A 15,659-nucleotide genomic window follows, 5' to 3' on the forward strand; every position below is an offset into this window, starting at 1 on the left:
GTATGATTCAAAATGGCGGGAGGATTTGACTAGTATTTTGTAACTTGGATTAGGTAAGTCCTGCTGTAAACTTATGGAATATGAAGCGATGGAACCGTGATTACGAGTTGAAGAGTGTTTTAAAAAAGAGAATCTGATGTCTGATTATTTCCAAATTCCAATTCGATCTGAAGAGTGTCCCCAAATATAAAAATTGCTCTGAGCTAAAGCTTAAATATTACATTGTCACTGCACGTCTGTACTAGCGCTTGAGCTAAAGTTATTTAAGCTCAATGTTTTCATTTATTGATTTATTAATGTATATTTATGGTAGAAACATGTTCTGCGTGTGTTCAGACCTCAGTTTATTGGGGATTTTTTCAGCTCTGAACATGTGCATACTCCTCACGGCTTTCGGCGAGCACTTCGTAAATCTTATGTGCCCGCATGTATAAAATGTACATCAGGGTTTTCGGTAGCATTTTTAACGTACCGGATTCAGAGGTCAAAAGAGCGGACTTCCGACTTGAGCGCCAAAGGCGCGAACGTTGAGTGCTAGCGACACGAACTTCTAGGGGGTCCTTGGGCATGCACCCTCGGGACATTTTTAAAATTGGACTTGGTTAACCGGGAAGGTCTTTTAAGACATTAAAAAATGCTCACGAAAAGTGAAATATTTGATTTGGCAATTATAATTAACAGTAAAGAAAAGTTCTATCCATCACTGAGGCATTTTCTCCGGATGAATTCTATGCACTGATAGTGTCACCGAAAGTGTCTGCAGATGAGCACTATCACATCACATGACCATGCAATCAAAAAATAATAACATGCGGTTAAAAAATTTAGCATTAAAAACTATAACTACAGCTGCTGTATAAATAAAATTTGCTGGTGTGACTATTAACGTAACATAAATATTAATTATGCTATTACCAATAATAATAACATAATCCTCTTGCAGCAAAACTGCTTATGTCACAGAAACAGCCCCTCACACTTAACTCTCCAGCCAGGAAATTCTTTGTCAGTCAGTTACTTGGCTCATCGTTGCAGCAGGATGGAGGAATTGTTCACAAGGAATTGTATAATAATGAAGTAATCAATCAAGTCTGGGTGCAAGGGATTGTGGTGCTTGTTTCAGCAGAAGGAAACAGCCTGCTTCTTGATGATGGAACAGGGATAATTCAGGCATCTGGTGTAAAGAAGATCATAAAAGATCTATTCATCCATAAAGGTACTGGTATACTATTCATGATTGCATCAAATTGTAATTGAAGGGGAGCACAGATCAGAATAAGGTCGTAAGTGAATTTTGATGGAAGGTTAACTTCTCCTTTTGTTTCACAAGTGAATACAAGGAAATTTGGGAGGAGAATCTAGCAACGTATCAGAAGTCACTATTACTAAGGGCTTTTTTTCAGGCATCTCTTCAATTTTAAATGTGCCATTTCGTGTGCTGTATAAGAATACTAGCCTTAATTTGTAGTTTGTATTCTTTTAATCAAGCAGTCGGAGATTATTATTGTGTTATAATAATATTAAAGGGCTGAGAGCATAATTACCACCTTATGCCGATTTTAGTTAAAACAAGTTTTCAAGTTGTTTTGCTTGGAAGTGCCTAATGCTAATGTGTCACAGAATACAGTAGGTGATGCAGTATTGTATGTTGTCTACCTTCTTCTATCCCAAAGTGGGTATTTTCTCCAGGTTCTTGTTCTCTGTCAACTCCCCCCCCCCCCCCCCATGGCATCACATATGTGTATCCTCCCATAAGAAAGCACCAACAAAATATTAAACATGGATTGACTACCCTTCCTGTTAAATTTTTGTGGCCGTTGACTTTCTTTCATTTTCTGATGTTAGGAATGTATTTGATGGTTGCTGGGCAACTGAGGTCAATTGGTAGTCCAGGTGAAACCCAGTACCCCAGCATTAGAGTGCTCAAGATTGCTGACCTCAGCAATAATCCTCACAGTGAGGCATTATGGATGATGGAAGTTATTGATGCACAATCAAGAATCAAGGACATGAAAAGATGTTAAAAGATAAAATATTTGCGTTTTGACAAGTACGTGCCCAGCCTTGATTAAACATTAGCAGCTCCCATTTTTATGATAATACAAAACCCAAATACTATACCAGGATTATTTTCAAATTAATAATAAATTAAAACTGCAGTTTTGCAGTCTTCTCCCTATTGACCTGGGGTATCAGTGTTTAAAAACAAAGGGGGCCTGTAAGTCAATTCTCAGTAATCCTGTTCATTGAAGATATCAGATTACGTTATAGATACAATTAAATGAGTCTCATAATCAAATTTTATGTTACTTTTATCTCTTCCGTATATTTCTTGCATACTTTCAGATACTTTTAATTACAGTCACGCAATACAAGTCACAAAATATATTATTTTGAACTTTAAACTCTATACAAAAATGGCTGACATTTTACTATAATCATTTTGTTTGCATTCAAATTAGCCCTAAATACCACGTTCTGTGGTTTAAAAATCAAAAGAATTTTTTACCTTGAACGAGGCAAGTAGGGTCTAATGTATCAGTCAATTCCAAGCACGATCATCCCCCCCCCCCCGGCAACCCCCGGGCATTTGACCCCTGTTCGGCTCCACATAGTGGGGCATTTGACGCGAATAGAAACCCGACCCATCGGGCATTTGACCCGTCGAAAAAATGCTGGTCAGCGGTCGCATAAATTGTCGGAATGCTTTATTCACAGCCAGAATTTACTCGTATATTTTGCGTCAAACAGTTTTTAATGTAGTAAGCCATTTAATACTACCATAGAGAAGCGTTCCAACAAATATATCTGAGATTTTTTTGGGCATGGCGGGGTTACATATTGCCCTTCGCTTCTCATTTTCAGTGGTATGTCCATGTTCCCTCAAGCTTCGTTCTCCCTTTGCTCGGCGTTCGAAGCTCGACTTGTTGGCATGTCTAGGTTTCATAACATAGTGTTTTTAATCATTGTTCTTGTTATCACACGTATTTGCAAACTTCATGTACATTTAATATAGAACTTTACCACATTTGATATAAAAGAAAAGCGAGTATCGGTACATATATCGTTAAACTCTCTGTTAGTTGAGTTTCATATGTGATGTTATGCATTATCTTTAATAATAAATTGTTTTAAATTTATTAATGTATGAATTTCGTTGATTTTTATATAAACAGAGCTAGCGAATACAAAAAAAAAAACAACACGATGACTTTTCAGCCCCAACCAGTGGGGCATTTGACCTAGAAATCGGCCCATATGGAGGGGAATTTGATCAGGCATTTTTAAAAAAGTCAAATGCCCGGGGGTTTGCCCGGGGGGGGGGGGGGGGATGATCGTTTTTGGAATTGACCCAGACATAATTTAAATGTCGGCCATTTTTGGCATTTGGAAGGTCTTTTCCTTATAATTTTCTGCGTACTTTACAGAGAAACGAAAGAAGGTGGTCACTTTCCACCAAACCTACACTTCTCTATGTTTGATCGCCAAAATCTTTTCTCACATACCAGCACTTTAGTTCGCCGAGGTTTGGTGGTAAAAGTCTTAGTTGAGTTATCCGAGAGATTTATCCCCACGGGAGAAAAGGAGATTCTTCCCTATCCGGGGACTGGGGGACACTCGCCGTACTCCAGTTCTGAGCCCGCAGTAATTCTAGTCCAGCGCCCGTTTTTAACGAGAAAACCGGAAGCGATCGAAACTCTGCAAAACAGTTAATTCTACGTCAAGTAACCGTGTGATTGAATGTCTGTTATTATAAAATGAAGCGCCTTAAGAAAGAAGAATTAAATAGTTTATACAAAGAGGCGGAGTTTGACAGGGAACACAGCGAAGTGAAGGAAATCGAAACAAGGATTCGAAGTTTTGTCGACGAAATTGCCGAGTACATCGGTCGTCAGGATCCACTTTTCAAGAACTTTGTAATCCCAAGCGGAAGCTTCTATGAAGACCTGAAAGTTGAAGGACCAGATGAGTTCGACTTCATGATTTGCTTGGAAAAACTATCCAAGCCTGGCGTGTGTGTTTCAAAGGATATTCCCTTGAGACCAGTCCCCGATCCCGGGTATGTTCATGTTCAAGTTGCCGACGAAGTTACTCGCCACCGATTCAAAGACTACATTTCCAAGCGCGAAAACCTCAAACCCGATGTTCTTTTAAACAGATTTCGAATCCTCATCGAGGAGGCTGTGTATGAGAGAAAGCTAACTGCCCGGGATAAGATAGGTACAAATATTGATGTTGAGCTCAGGAAGATTCCTGTCACGGTCAAGGTCATGTGGAACGGCACAAAGTACCCTAACTATGAAATAGCCATTGATTTAACTCTCTGTATTAAAATGTCTGGATGGCCGACTGCTTCGGATATACGAGAACGAGTGGCCAGAGGTCATCCTGGATATGAAATGTTCCGAGAAGCGGTCCGAGCCGGGCATCATCTTGTAGCCTCAACCATTGGCGAGTCTGGCAAGCCTCGACCTTGCTGGCGTTTGTCGTTTTCAATTCCTGAAGGCATTGTTCTCAAGGGTATCTTCAAGAACCCAAAACTCGTTTGCAATGTGGCTCTTAAGGTTCTTAAGGTTTTACGAAAGAAGAACGAGGATAAATTATGCCTCTTCGAGCAACCTGACGACCCTGATGTTTCCTACAATTTGACTTGGGCGTTTCATTCATACGTGCTCAAGACAATGTTTCTACATGAATGGACGGAATTTCCAGAAGATTCTTACTGGACCAAAGATCAGCTTGGAAAACGAGTAAAAGGCATTTTACAGAGAATTCGAAACAGCGTGATTGGCAAAGACATTCGGAGTTTCTGGGTTCCAAAATACAAGCTTTTTAATTTTCGAGCAAGAAAGCCAACCCAAACTAACCCATGTGTGAATAACATTTCACGACTCCTAGACAAGCTTGAATTGTAATTGGCAGAAACTAATGTTATCGTCCGTCTTTAAGCAAGTGCAAGGTGAACTGGATCGTTCCTGTAGTTTCTAATTGTTGCTACGTAAACATGAGGAAGGTGTCCTCTTGGCGACCCCGAGCAATTTACTTCCCAGCATCGTTTCCGGGTATTCGTGGACTCATCCCCATGCCCCAGTCGTCTTAAGGACGGTGCCTACTAATACCGAGGTTATTTTTGCGCGGTTTGTGACTATGCGTGAAAAGCAGATCTTAGCTAGGTCTATTGTAACCACGCATTTTTTAGAGATAGTTAAGCAACAATTATTCTAAAAAACAGTAAAATACAAAGCAATAAATGGCATTTTATTTCCAAATTGAAACTTTATTATCTCTGAAAAACGCATGGTTACCCCCAATTTTGTTTTTGGATACTAAGAGCACTTGCTAAGTTCTGCTTTCTCTGCATAGTTTTAAACCGTGCAAAAATATCCCTGTTTTGGTAAACACCACCCATAGGAAACTGGTAGCCACGCATTTTTTAGAGATAATTAAGCAACAATTATTCTAAAAAACAGTAAAATACGAAGCAATAAATGGCATTTTATTTCCAAATTGAAACTTTATTATCTCTGAAAAACGCATGGTTACCCCCAATTTTGGTTTTGGATACTAAGAGCACTTGCTAAGTTCTGCTTTCTCCGCATAGTTTTAAACCATGCAAAAATATCCCTGTTTTGGTAGGCACCACCCATAGGAAACTCGAGTATCTCGAGATGCGCAGAACGTATGCGCAGTAACAAAAGTAGGCACCATCCTTTAGGTGTGGTTCTACATGAAAGCCGTTTTCACGCCGCTTAAAATCGGTTTAACCGAAATATCTCGTTCGCGTTTCAAGCAATACTAAAACCCTATGCTCATTACACAAATCAATGTTTTGGGGTGTTTTGTAAATTTTTGGGTGATTTTTAGGTATATTTGGGAGGAGATAGTTTTTCTCAAAAGAGCAGTAAAATTAAGAGAAATAAGAAATATTAAAGATTTAGTGAAGTTTTAACATTAGAATTTGTAGTTAATAATTAATAGACGGATACCAAGTTAGTCCACTAGCAACCTGGGGTGCTCTTGCATGGGTATCCACTGTCTGTTAGTGTTCCAAAAATCATTTTCTTTCCTCCATGAAAATTCCATCCAAATTCATGTTTACCCCCACCTCAATGTCTTCGCGAGGGCTGATGGAAAGAAGGAAGCGAGGGATATGGGAGACAGAGACAGAGCCTCTCCCATCTCCATCTTCCCATCACCTCACCCGCTTGTTATGTAGTGAACAAGAGGGAGTGCAGGGAATCTCTCCCCTTTCCTTCTTCCCACCACCCCCCTCCCTACCCACTTGTTATGTAATGAAGAAGAGGGGATGGCTCGTGGAGAGAGTCTCTCCCCTTTCCTTCTCCGTCAAACACCTCCCCCCCCCCTCCTTTCCTCGCCGCTTCTCGAGCACGCCCGTCTGGTTTAAGGCACAAGAGAGAGGACTGGAGGCTAGTGAGGGGTTTCGGACGTAACCTTCGGTAGCTTGCTTTGCATGTGCTGTCCAGTACTTTGATGAGCTGTTTGATCTTTCTTATGTTTTTACCTTTTTTATCAGTGAACCACACAAACTAATTAAGTAGAGGATAGCAGAATAAATAGTTAAATTCCCCTGTAGCTCATAACCCAGGCAATGAACTCTATCATTTCCCGCCTTTTTTTTTTTTTTTACTTTTTCACCTGCATGTATATAGTTTATAAACCTTTATTTATAAATGCTATGTTATATATTAACCACTAACTAATAACAACAATTGATACTTTATTTCTCATTTCCTTAAAACATATTTAATATTTTATATGAATATTTAGTTAACTTAAAGTTTTAAAGTTATTTTAAAATAAGACGAACTAAATATAAATATGTAATGTGGAAATGCCTAGTGCCTAAGTAAACCATATAGTTTTCTAGTTAGACACTAGTCTTGTTTAGTTACATTTTAAATGTAGACGTCTGCATACAAACATACTCAGCACACACAGTCACACACGACGCACACACTATATGACACTTGTTGAAATAAAAAAATTAGAAGAATTCAACTGGCTTTAGACGTTAAATTTGCTTCGATAGTAAGTACTGTTCAACTTTTCTTGGGAAAGTAGAAAGACTGAGATCTTTGATATCTTGTGATAGTTTTTGCCAGTGGTCAACTGCTAGAGCCGAGAACGTTGTTTTTCCAATATTAGTCCTGAAACGTGCTTTATAGAAGTTATCTTTTGAAGCATATCTAGTATTATATGTGTGAACTTCACTGGCGTAACGAAAGTGGTTATCGATGATGCTAGGGAGCTACTTATGTTTACGTTCAAATTCAAAGTTTTAGAACCATTTTTTTTTCTCTCATTGTAACTCTGGTGGCCCTGAGCAAGACTAGTGGTATTTGTTGAAATATTCGCCCAATTAAAATTGCCCTTCGCCTTAGTGTCAGCCTGCAATCAGTTCGGTTTATTTACTTAACTAACACGTTAAGTGACGCCTGGGACATGCACTCAGCTCTAAGGGTTCGGTGCTGACGAAAAGTATCCAAAACAGTTACCACATTGCCTTCTAAGAATCAGCAGCGTAGCAGATTTTTAAGATTGTGAGTGCTATCCCTTTAACATGCGACTGAAAATGATTTTGGTATCACCCGCACAACGGTCTGATAGTTTAAAATATGACAAAAAAATAAAGATCTCTAAACTTCAGTTATAACCAGAGATATAATCCAGCGTTAGAAAACTGCTTTTCGGTCTCAGGAAAGCTGAAAACAGCGTTTCAGAGTTAATGATTTCCTTGGGAGCATGCCCCGGGCCTGCGTCCTCTGTCATTCTTCTTGAGAGTAAGAGGAGTAAGAGGAGAGTTTCGCTAACAGATGAATCACGCATCTACATTTGGTCGCGCAATTTAAATTCGAGTCGGTTCTACACTTTCCAGCCCTGTCCTGCACGAGAAAATGGATTCACAAGCATTCTGGGGTTTCGAATGTAATTTTGACCTTTTCAATATCTCACGACTTTCGATAAAATCCTCACTGAGCCAAGGAGTCCCTATTTTTTATCTTATTTATTTATTCATTTATTTGTCTTTTTTTTTTTTTTTTTTTTTTTGTCTTTTTCAGTGAAAATTACGCGGCACGCGTGCACTGAGGCAGGAAGGAGAGTTTCCATTCTTTAATAAATACCAGTTTTTATGCCAACTTGAAGAATTCAGTAATAACTCTCCGGGTATTTCAGTAAAAACACCGCCCAAAAAAATTGCCGAGACGTGGTTCCAGCGCCTTGTTCTAGTCGCGATTATAACTTCCTAAAAATGTGACTGACAAACAAGAACACATTGACAGACAATTTGGTAGATGATATGGCCAGGTAACCATTTGTATTTTAATTTCTACCTGTCTTTTTGTCTTCTTATTGATGGCAATTCTACTGAGACTGGGCCGTAGACGTCGAAAATAAAACAAATAGGAATTAAACATTGTTGAATTGAACTGAGATGAGAATGTTGTATTATTCAATAAGTGACACAGGCATACTCGGAAGTTCGGTGCTCTACCACTGAGCTACAAGGGCTACGTCCATTAAACTAGGTGCATGGGACAAACATCCTGTATACTGCTAGGATTGGAATGTCTTATGTGGCATATGCGCAATGGAATAAATGTGATGGAATATTTTAAGCCTGGTGAATAAATGAGAATGATGTATTATTCAATAAGTGACACAGGCATACTCGGAAAATACTGAGATGTTTCAAGGGGAAGTTTCAGTTCAACCACTTTTTCTAGTTTCAAAAACCAGGTCAACTTGTTTGAAAAATAGAGCAAGAAATATTCGTACTGAGTGACTCAGCCATGTTTTCACAGAGGATCGCTGTGCGGATCTGTTATATCGAAGGAACAAAGTATTTAAACTTTTAAAAGCAAGATTTAACGTATCTGCCATGAACCGAGGTTCGAGTCCTCGTCGACAAATAGTACGTTATATCTTGCTTTTATACGCTTACCAGCTTCCCCAATGTCCTCTTGAAAATATTATAAGTATCATTTTCTTTAAATTACTTTATTTCAGTCGTGGAATTCTTTTTCCGAAAGCTTTCTATAGTTGCCAAGAAATCATGTCTCAGGTATAGAGCAAACACCTGCGTGCATGCAAGTTGCGTTACTATTGGTCACTGATTCCACTTATGGCATGATACATATCATTTTTCACTTTTAAGTCTCTGATTCCAAACGCGACAGGACTGCGTTCTTTGTGAACAATTTATCATGGATGACCGTGTAACTCGTGCCAGAAGCAGTTCAAGCGCCTCGAGTTTGTTCTTCCCAACACCGAAAGTCCCACCGCAAAAGGGGAGTTTCGTCATGACGTATTTTTCTTGCCCAGTTGATTCTGTAGATCAAACATCATCGACTCAGTCCGCCGCCAGACCGCGAGGGGCAACGGTGATTACAGAAAATACGTACAAGATGGAACCAGACAAGTGCTTCAGTGTGTCTGAAGTGAGAGCTATTATCCTTCAACATCTTCAGGCGCTTGAATCGCAAAAGTACGACGCGAAGTTGTGTAGAGAGCTGGCCAAAGGGATGTCCAATTCTATTATGAGTGACTTGAAGATGCTCGGCTATTCACGGTTCAAGTTTGTCTGTTCCGTGACAATTGGACAGAACAGAGGACAGGGTGTGAGAATTGCGAGTCGATCAGTATGGGACACTGATTGTGATACATTTGTCTCTGAAAGCTTTAAGAATGACACTCTGTTCGCGGTTGGAGTGGTGTTTGGGGTTTACAAGGAATAGGAACTAAAGCCGGCTTTTGGGAATTATTTTCATGGGAACCTTTTATCAGTGTTTTGTGCCATCGCTCAAGAATTCTACAAAAGACTGCTTGGCAATCCAACAATCCAACGACGCTCATTTGCTCCGCAAAGCTGTGAAAACATTTACACGTTAAGTGTTGGCGAAGTGTTGGTCAAATATCAAGGTACTTTGTCGCATACCTGAAGTTCCGGTCGAGTTCCGTCAAAAATCTTTAGCACGAACAATACAAGAATTAGATTTTCATTGCTGAAAAAACCGACTGATGTAGATAGTTTCTTTCAATTAATACTTCACTTCCAGTGCTATATTGTTTGTTTTTTATTATCACTCTCTTCAAATAGGTCAAAAAAGCTTTTATGTTTTGTGTTTATATGAGCTTAGAGTTTACAAATAGCTGTAACTAGGTAACGTGGTTGAAATGTCACAAAGGCGAAGGAAATTTGAAATTGAAATTGTTCACAGTTCCAAGTCACGCGACGTAATGATCCGAGAAATGGAATTAAAAATGTGTGCTCGAATCTTTATATAACCTTACAAGGCCCTGATTTTAGGGCTTTTATTTGATAAAAAATTGACTTCCCACGTTGTTGTGACCTGCAAGCAAGGGTTTTGAGGAAGTCTTTAACAGTACAGTTGAATCTTCTCGGTAACTGTCAAAGCAAGCACATGGTGTTATTTTATTTTATTCTTGATCATTAATTTTAATTGTTTGTTTCTAAGACATTAGCAACTGTACTGCTGTCTGCGGGCATTTAGTAATGTACAACACTTATTTAAAAGAAATTATAATAAATATCACACTTTCAAAATAAAAGTACTTTGTTCATCAAATGAAAATCAAGATGAATGCTTTGTGGTACGAATGCTAATTTCCACCTACTAACAGCTACTAACTGTAACGCAGTGTTGAGGTCACCAATCAATTTATTCGGCTGCTCTGATGGAATCACGAGCGAGAATCACTCAGACTTAGTCCATCGCAAATAACGCCTTTTAAAGAATCTGCGTCTCCCCACAGCAGTGAATTTGATGTAAGCTATAATAATAATAATAATAATAATAATAATAATAATAATAATAATAATAATAATAATAATATGTAATAATAATAATAATATTTAATACTTATATTGCGCTTTTTTCTAATAAAAAGTAATGAAATAATATATAATAATAATAATAATAATATTTAAAACTTATATTGCGCTTTTTTCTATAAAAGTACTCAAAAGCGCATTACAATATTATTAATAACTAAATTAAAAACCAGTAAAATTACCCGATAAAATTACAATATTTAAAAATAAATAAATAAATAATCATCTAAAAGCCTTCTTAAATAAATATGTTTTAACAGAACGTTTAAAAGAGTCGATTGATGTTTCCTGTCTTATTGGCAGAGGAAGACTGTTCCATAAAAAGGGGGCAGCCATCGATAACGCGCGATCTCCCAATGTCTTCTTTGTTCTTAGCCGAGGTCTTTCTAACAATATACCATTATTGTTACGGCGTAGTTGGTAACATGAGTCCGGAATCTAAGATCAGTATTGGACAAACATGCGCCAGTCCGGGCTCGCCACCTGAAGTCTCACTCACGTCCTCCATGGTTTAATGATGAAATAGTGAAGGCGAGAGGTGAAAGACGGAGTGCTGAAAGGTAATGGCGGGCTAGTAAGCTATACATTTAATTTTGAAACAAGGGACGTAAATTCTTACTGTATGCGTTTTTCACTTGTTTCAGCCATGTCAATGTCAACCAATTCTGTGTTCTTTATCTGTTATCTCGTTTGTTTTGTTTTGTTCGCTTCGCGTTCTTTTCAAAAGAGCTGGGCACTTAGTATAGACAGACTATCATACTTCAGACACAAGTAATGTTATACTCTTGTGTATATTCCCTCTCCTCCTCCCTCCCCCTTCCTTTTTCTTTTAGCCTAATGCCCAGCCCGTAGGTCGCACTTTCTACTCTCCCCAATCTTCCTCTGCTTGTAACATCCAAGATGGCGGCTATAGCGCTCAACCAAAATAATACGCCCTCGTTGAAGGCTGTTTTGCCTTGGACCAGTTTGTTTTGCGTTTCTGAGAAGCCGCATATAAACAGTACGTAGCACGAGAGCCCCCTGAGAGAGATGTAGGAGCTGTTTACTGTATAGCAAATGCTAGTGGACATTATATTTATTCGTCTGTTTGCTTGACAATAGGCCATCTACAGTTGTGTGCTAAGTGACCTGGCCTTGCATTGGAAGCAAGGCTGGGGGTGACCTTGTTTCTATACAAACTTCACTGCTATTCATATGTAAATGAAAACTAGTTAACATAAGAACAGTATGATGTACATATGAAAAGCAGTGAGAGTTGTATCAAAACAAAAGGTCACCCCCAGCCTTGCTTACAATCCAAAGCCAGGACACTTAACACACAACTGTAAAATGGGCTATTGATGTTGAAGGATTTCAGCAACTTAACTTCAAACGTCAATAACTGTTCAGTCAATCAATCAATCAAAGGTCTTTATTATGTTTCAAGCAAAAATACATGCTAAAACTGAGAAACACTTACAGTAAAAATAATCAAAAGTTCATCAAATCGCCACTTCATATTTAAAAAAAAAGTCTATTGATAAAACTATCCAACTAACAAACATTCGATACCAAACATTCGATACCGTCGATTCTGGGTTTCCTTGAAAAGTATCGATTTGGGTGAGAAACATCAGTTGTTTCGACACCTTTCGATACTCTTGACATGACTACTTGGAACAAAAAAGTGGTGTGTGTACTCGAAGAAATTATCTGATTTTGAATGAAGCATATTTTGTAATCCTAAGTCTTTCAATGTTTTCTTGTGCAATAGCAACATTTTACTTGTTTATAGCCTGGGCACTATCTTGAGTGATGACGTCACAATACAAAGCAAAGGGCATGACGTCACAACATCGAAATCGATATTGAAAAATGCTAAATATCGATAAGTATCCTTCTGTTATCGGATCGATTTGAAGGACTAGTATCGACCCACCCTTACAGACTTAGACACTGGAAGCGAGCACTTAGGGAGGGTGGGTGCTGATCGCAAAGAGAGTGCTTCACTTGTTTTCCTGCCTTTTCAGCCTTGCTTTCTCCCCCAGGGGCGGGACAGAAACGTTTCTGATTTCGCTGTTAGTCCGCTGTCTACGGCAGTGGCCGAGTGGTTCGTGAACAAGCGTTCGTAGCAAACCAAAAGTTCGGCGCATATATGGTGGCTATGAAAAACTAACTTTTTAGCTCGATCTTCACTAAAATAAGTAACCTATGCTTATCCCAAACCTTTCATGGCCTCGAACTCCTCATTTCCCTGTTGGTAATGCAGCCACGCTTTGGAGTGAACATGCGTACAGAATCTACTAAACCCAGGTTCCGTTTAATGAATGAGTTGGAACCTCTCCGTTCATCGTCTCTGCAATGAGACTCTTTGTCTCATTTATTTTCAATCGTTCAAGCTGCTTGCGATGTCTCAGTCGCATTTGTAAATATATTAATGAAAATCGTTGATAAAATTCTTCCACCATTTGTTGTAACTCTAGTCTTGTCTTCGTGTATTCTTTTCTTTCTCTTCTTCTTATTGCTGTGAACGAAAAGGAAAGTGTTCAATACAAAAATACGGCATCCGTTCGATAACCTGGATCAGGTTAACTTGATGGATTGATGGAAAGATGGACAGATGGATGGGATGCATGGATCAGTGAAGAAAAAAGGGACGAACGATGAAATGAACAAACGAACGAGCGAGCGAAAGAAAGAAAGAATGAACGAACGAATCGGAATGAATGAATCAACAAGACACACCTTGTAACTGGTATCGCCGTTTTTGCTGCCTTTTATACCATGAATGATACACTAGTCCGATCACCGCAGCCAGACTCAGCATAGAGAATAGAATAGACACAGTCGTGTTAAAAACTGGCGTACTTGGATCCAGGAGAGGCATTTGTTTTGTCTCAATCCGTCTGTGCGTGGTCACCTTGACAAAAAAGAGAGAAAATTAGTTTTTCTTAGGCTTAGTTCAGGTTCAGTACCGTCTAATGCGCCATGCCAAGTGGTACGAAGTTTTTTGATAGCCAGATGAATCGTCTAAATTACGACTTTTTCTACAGATTTCAATTCAGCATGGCACCCTGGAACCCCCTTTGAAGATCAGTAATGGCGGAAGAAAAACTTTTAAATAAAGTTCCTGTGGTCGAAATACATCAACCAAAGAAAAATAGAGATATAAACCCGTTCTTTAGGCCTTATGTCTTATCCTCAGTAAATATAAAAATTGTCCGCCCGAAAAAGCCACAGAAAAGCATGTTTTGCGATACGTTTTGTTCTCTGAATGCGGCATTGTTCTAAAAGGAGATTCACTTCAAACTAAATAGTTCAAGCCTTGTTGAGTTTCACGCGCAATTACGTACAATCCGCCTGAGAATTCCCACCACAAAAGCGGTAAGTCAACGATACACGTTTCTGATATGCCTGTCAATCTTGACGAGATAGTCAATTTGTTGGAAGGCCTACACCCGAGAATGATGCAGTTTACCAGTTTGGTGTATGACTATCAGCAGATCGAACAGCTATCAGAACTTGACAGGGCGTGGAATGTACATTGAACTTTCTTGTTTAAGTTGAAACGATTATGCCCTCGAAATGATGTATATAGCTTGAAAAGCTGCTGTAAAAACAAGTTGTGATTGCCTAAAATGGGTCTCAAAATGTAGGAAATGAGGTTTCTGGGAACCTAGATTTTCAAAAATTTCGGGGGGAACATGCCCCCGGACCCCCCTAGTAAGAGCGCCTCCGGCGCTCAGCAGGATTTGGGGCTCAACGAACATTCCTATCGAACCTTAGCTACGCGCCTGCAGAGCTTATTGAAAATACAAGCGAAAACGTATTAGATACGGCAAATGTAAAAGGTGCATGTAGGGCGTCTGAACCCAGCCTTAGCCTCCAATACAATCGGTTCTTTGGATTCGTAATTGTGGTGAAACTCCAATCCTTTTCCACGAAGCGGTTCGTAAGGATTCAGTAAGCCCGGCTGCAAGAGCAGGGGCCTTTTTCGGCTTTCCAGACGGAAAAGGTGTTATCCACACTAGGCAAGGTTACTTTTTATTGTTCTCAGTACGCTGTCGGAAAATTCACAACTCGGTCCCTTTCCTCGCAAAAGAAGACTCCGCTTAAGTTATTCAAGATGACCGCCGCTTGCAGAACAACAAATGTTTTTATTCGTATTATATTCACAATTGAATATGAGGCAACAAGTGCCGTTTGAGCTCTTTTTCATTTTCCGATTGCCTCCTTCCTCCCTCTCGACGACACTCTTTTCACATAACAGCATAGACAACCGAAGGACCAAAGTTGATCCTAAGAAAGAACAAAATCACAAAAATGCGCGAACGTCCCTGAATGGCCGCAAGCGATGAGAAGAGGGGGTATATTCACAAGCTGATATAATTTCCCAGAATCCTTAGGCGCTTTAGCCAAACAGAGTCTCACCTGGCGACCAACCGTTTGTTAAAGAGCCGAAGGATTCTGGAAACGCCATTGATACAATGTTAAACGTAGCAGTTTAACTTCTCAGAGCTAGTCAATCGATTTTAAAAGGACTTGGTAGTAATAAATAAGTAGACCTCATCAGCGCAATTTTAAACCTCACTTTACACGGATTGTTGTTTGACATCGGCAGTAAAGCTGTCTTGTAGTTGGTTTTGTCGCAATTTTCTGCAAAATGCCTCATTTTGTCAATTCTGACGAAACAAAAAAACATTCCTGCTTCAATTCTTTAAGAAATTAAGAACAGTCAACCTCAGTTTAAACAAAAGACGTCCTTATTTAAGACCAGTAATAGTAGTCTAAATTGAGTAGGCCA

At 39.2% G+C, this 15,659-nt stretch overlaps 4 protein-coding genes across 7 annotated transcripts in view; 3 read left to right on the forward strand and 1 right to left on the reverse strand.

Annotated features, from left to right (window-relative positions):
- On the forward strand, positions 1-2,183 carry LOC146477641 (recQ-mediated genome instability protein 2-like). The gene is made up of 3 exons (XM_085113112.1): positions 1-53; positions 944-1,216; positions 1,846-2,183. The coding sequence occupies exons 2-3, from the start codon at positions 955-957 to the stop codon at positions 2,022-2,024; spliced, it is 441 nt and encodes a 146-aa protein (XP_084969238.1). The 5' UTR covers positions 1-53; positions 944-954; the 3' UTR covers positions 2,025-2,183.
- Positions 2,184-3,655: 1,472 nt separating this feature from the next.
- Positions 3,656-5,097, forward strand: LOC146477642 (cyclic GMP-AMP synthase-like receptor). Its single transcript, XM_085113016.1, has one exon. It carries the CDS (start codon positions 3,759-3,761, stop codon positions 4,914-4,916), a length of 1,158 nt encoding a protein of 385 aa, XP_084969142.1. The 5' UTR covers positions 3,656-3,758; the 3' UTR covers positions 4,917-5,097.
- A 3,403-nt stretch (positions 5,098-8,500) lies between these two features.
- On the forward strand, positions 8,501-10,810 carry LOC146477643 (dynein light chain Tctex-type 5-B-like). The gene has a single exon (XM_085113136.1). It carries the CDS (start codon positions 9,228-9,230, stop codon positions 9,756-9,758), a length of 531 nt encoding a protein of 176 aa, XP_084969262.1. The 5' UTR covers positions 8,501-9,227; the 3' UTR covers positions 9,759-10,810.
- Positions 10,811-11,971: 1,161 nt separating this feature from the next.
- The window catches only part of LOC146477644 (uncharacterized), a 36,094-nt gene continuing 32,406 nt past the window's right edge, over positions 11,972-15,659 (reverse strand). For all 4 annotated transcript variants that reach the window (XM_085113127.1, XM_085113126.1, XM_085113125.1 and 1 more), the window contains 2 exons: positions 13,601-13,775; positions 11,972-13,379 (listed from right to left, as the gene is read on the reverse strand). In XM_085113127.1, the coding sequence (XP_084969253.1) occupies positions 13,159-13,379; positions 13,601-13,775 (396 nt within the window). In that variant the 3' untranslated portion in view covers positions 11,972-13,158. The remainder of the gene's footprint in view (positions 13,380-13,600; positions 13,776-15,659) is intronic.

This window comes from Pavona decussata, unplaced genomic scaffold (assembly GCF_977016875.1).
Source record: "Pavona decussata unplaced genomic scaffold, jaPavDecu1.1 SCAFFOLD_69, whole genome shotgun sequence".
Classification (NCBI taxonomy): Eukaryota; Metazoa; Cnidaria; class Anthozoa; order Scleractinia; family Agariciidae; genus Pavona; species Pavona decussata.